The sequence below is a fragment of the Salvelinus sp. IW2-2015 genome, unplaced genomic scaffold, assembly GCF_002910315.2.
Source record: "Salvelinus sp. IW2-2015 unplaced genomic scaffold, ASM291031v2 Un_scaffold2873, whole genome shotgun sequence".
Classification (NCBI taxonomy): domain Eukaryota; kingdom Metazoa; phylum Chordata; class Actinopteri; order Salmoniformes; family Salmonidae; genus Salvelinus; species Salvelinus sp. IW2-2015.
The window spans coordinates 43807-46391 of record NW_019944173.1 but is presented as its reverse complement, the minus strand read 5'-3'; the positions used below and the strand labels follow the sequence as shown (position 1 = coordinate 46391).

Here is a 2585-nt window from a genome sequence, read left to right as displayed (position 1 = left end):
AGGTGGTATAGTGGTTGTATGATGTGTTATAAGGTGGTATAGTGGTTGTATGATGTGTTATAAGGTGGTATAGTGGTTGTATGATGTGTTGTAAGCTTAATTATAGTCTATAAATGTGCTATAAGCTGTAATAAGAGGTTATAGATGTGTAAAAACTGATGTATAGGTGAAATGATATGTCATAAGGTAGTTTATAATGTCTGTATCGTAGCTGGTCTCACCGCTGATAACCGGGCGGATCTCCTCTGGGGCTGCAACAGGAAGAGGAAACATGTCACCACAGGAAACACACACACTGTGAGAGACCAACTATGTTGAAACTGAGCTGATAAATAATAGTAATTATAAGTGATGAGTTGTAGTTGAGGTAACAGTGTTGAGTCAGCCTCACCTCCTCCTTGGCGTCTCCAGCGGCTCCCTGCTGAGGACAAACAATAAATAAACAACTTTTATCACAAAAACACTTCTCTATAAGAGCAGGCAACGGTCTACGGTGACTCAAATTACACATTTATGAACTGTCAGGGAAGGCCCCAGATAACTTTTCAATTTCAAGAAAAAAGTAAAAATGTCATAGATAATGTTAAAATAAACGTGTTTTTAGACCCATTAGATTGAAGTGTAATNCCCCAGATAACTTTTCAATTTCAAGAAAAAAGTAAAAATGTCATAGATAATGTTAAAATAAACGTGTTTTTAGACCCATTAGATTGAAGTGTAATGTAATATTTGAGTTTTGTTAACAGTTTATATGTTTTGGGAGCAGTAACAGTGAAAGTTGGGGTCCTAAAGTATCTGTCTCTCTTTCTCCACTCTCTCCATCTCTCTCTTCTTTCTATGAGCTCAGGCAGGATTTGAAAACTCGCGCGGGACGGGATAAGCAAGAGGGAGGAGCAGAGTTACGCCTCCGCAGCGCCGCCCGCCGGTAGAGACACGACACTGCAGCCACCTGGGACRATGAACAAAGASAAAAAATATACATTTYTATCGAAATACGACGACGATTGCATCTTTRAACGATCAGAATTGAAACTAGAGATACMAAKGKGAATTCTCGYGGRKATTTTGSGCGGATTGAGGGGAAAATGMCMGTAACTGAAGCGTTTCTGTTCGGTAGGTCGAAGAAGAGAGGAAGACTTGGGCTGCAAAGCATGGCTGCTGGTTGTGCTTTAACTACATGGAGACAGAGAGCGACTTCTGGCTTCCCAAAGGACAGCGACTGCCGGGGGGAAAGCAGCCTTTTAAGCCCACAAGCAATCAGAAAAATATTCATTTAAAACACACAAAAAAATACATATTATTTTTAGAAAATACCCTCCAAATAAATACCGTAAATTCTCAAAAGAAATAGGTTTATAATTAACTAATCGTTGGAGAAGGGATGGCTCTCTACATTCATTTGCACGCTATCAATAGCTACCTGGTTTTCTTATTTCACAATCCTCTCTAAATAGTCCCCAAACTACGTACCTTTCTCTTGGGCATGTTGTATTCTTGGCGATTCTCTTTCAGATGGAACTATAAAGTGTTTAGCTAGCTAGCTGTTGTGAGTTGGGTGCATGTGAAGCCAAGTGTCTGCTGCTGCGTGGTCCGTGTAGTAAACACACAGGAACAGCCACCAGACTGGCTGAATGGGGGGAGGGGTGCGGCTAAACGCATGATTGATGTGCTCTCCGCCAATTACGGAGCGCTATTCGCAGCTGCAGAACACGGAGAATTTGGGAACCGGTGATGTTCTTTACGCGCGAAGTGCTTCTAGCAAAGCGAGGGAAGAAGAGCCTTGCTAAAAGAAAAAAAATCACCATGAAAGAATATCGAGCGCTTGATTACTAGGTGCCCCTGCGAACAGATAACATGATTTGATAGGGTCTAGAGGTCGCGTTTAATTTATAGTGTCTTATTTCAATGAAACTCATAAAATAATCCCCCTCTCTATTCCTAGCATCATAAAACGACTGTCTCTACTCCACCATTATAACTTCCGCCCAAAACAAGACGGAAAATACATCGAAATTTGGCTTCGTGCTTGTGGCCAACATGGCGCCCTTCTAGCTCGACACATTTTTGTTTGTCGGCTTTTCTAAATTCATCTGAGGAGAGGGATTGCATACGTCGCATCGTCCGGGCGCCTGTAGGTGGCTTCAGCTACAAAGCCCAGTGTGATGAATGAGCTGGTCTCCTTGCACCCCTGGCGGCCGAGGACAGACGGCACACCTCACTAAACATCCTCAGTCTGCCTCTTCTCTAGTCAGACAGACCGAATAGAGAGGGGACGGAATGTGAATGATAACCTTCAAATGTAACAAACTAACCTTACATTATATGCTTCTATTAACTATTGTAATTCACATCCATTATCTCTAACTGGACTAAAATCCCAAAAGGGCCAGATGTACCGGTATTGTAGTGGGGATGCAGTGTTTCAAGTATGCCACTGGAGGGCGCTCTGAGACGCCCCTTGACCGTCACCTGGTGCGACATTGTAACCAACTGTAACTGGGGTTCGATTATGACGTCATTGTAATGGATGCTACCCTGCTACTTCTTGATACATTGTTGCATTCAGACACAAAATGGAGCTGAAC

General features: G+C 42.6%; 1 protein-coding gene across 3 annotated transcripts in view; it reads right to left on the bottom strand.

The window, feature by feature from the left end:
• Positions 1-1634, bottom strand: part of hmgn6 (high mobility group nucleosome binding domain 6) — a 29778-nt gene extending 28144 nt beyond the window's left edge. Inside the window, exons 1-3 of one of the 3 annotated variants that reach the window (XM_024141979.2) lie at positions 1471-1634; positions 392-421; positions 222-251 (exon numbers count right to left, since the gene is read on the bottom strand). In XM_024141979.2, coding sequence (XP_023997747.1) covers positions 222-251; positions 392-421; positions 1471-1485 — 75 coding nt within the window. In that variant the 5' untranslated portion in view covers positions 1486-1634. The remainder of the gene's footprint in view (positions 1-221; positions 252-391; positions 422-1470) is intronic. The other 2 variants (XM_070440711.1, XM_070440712.1) reach the window with 2 other exon arrangements.
• Between the last annotated feature and the right edge of the window lie 951 nt (positions 1635-2585).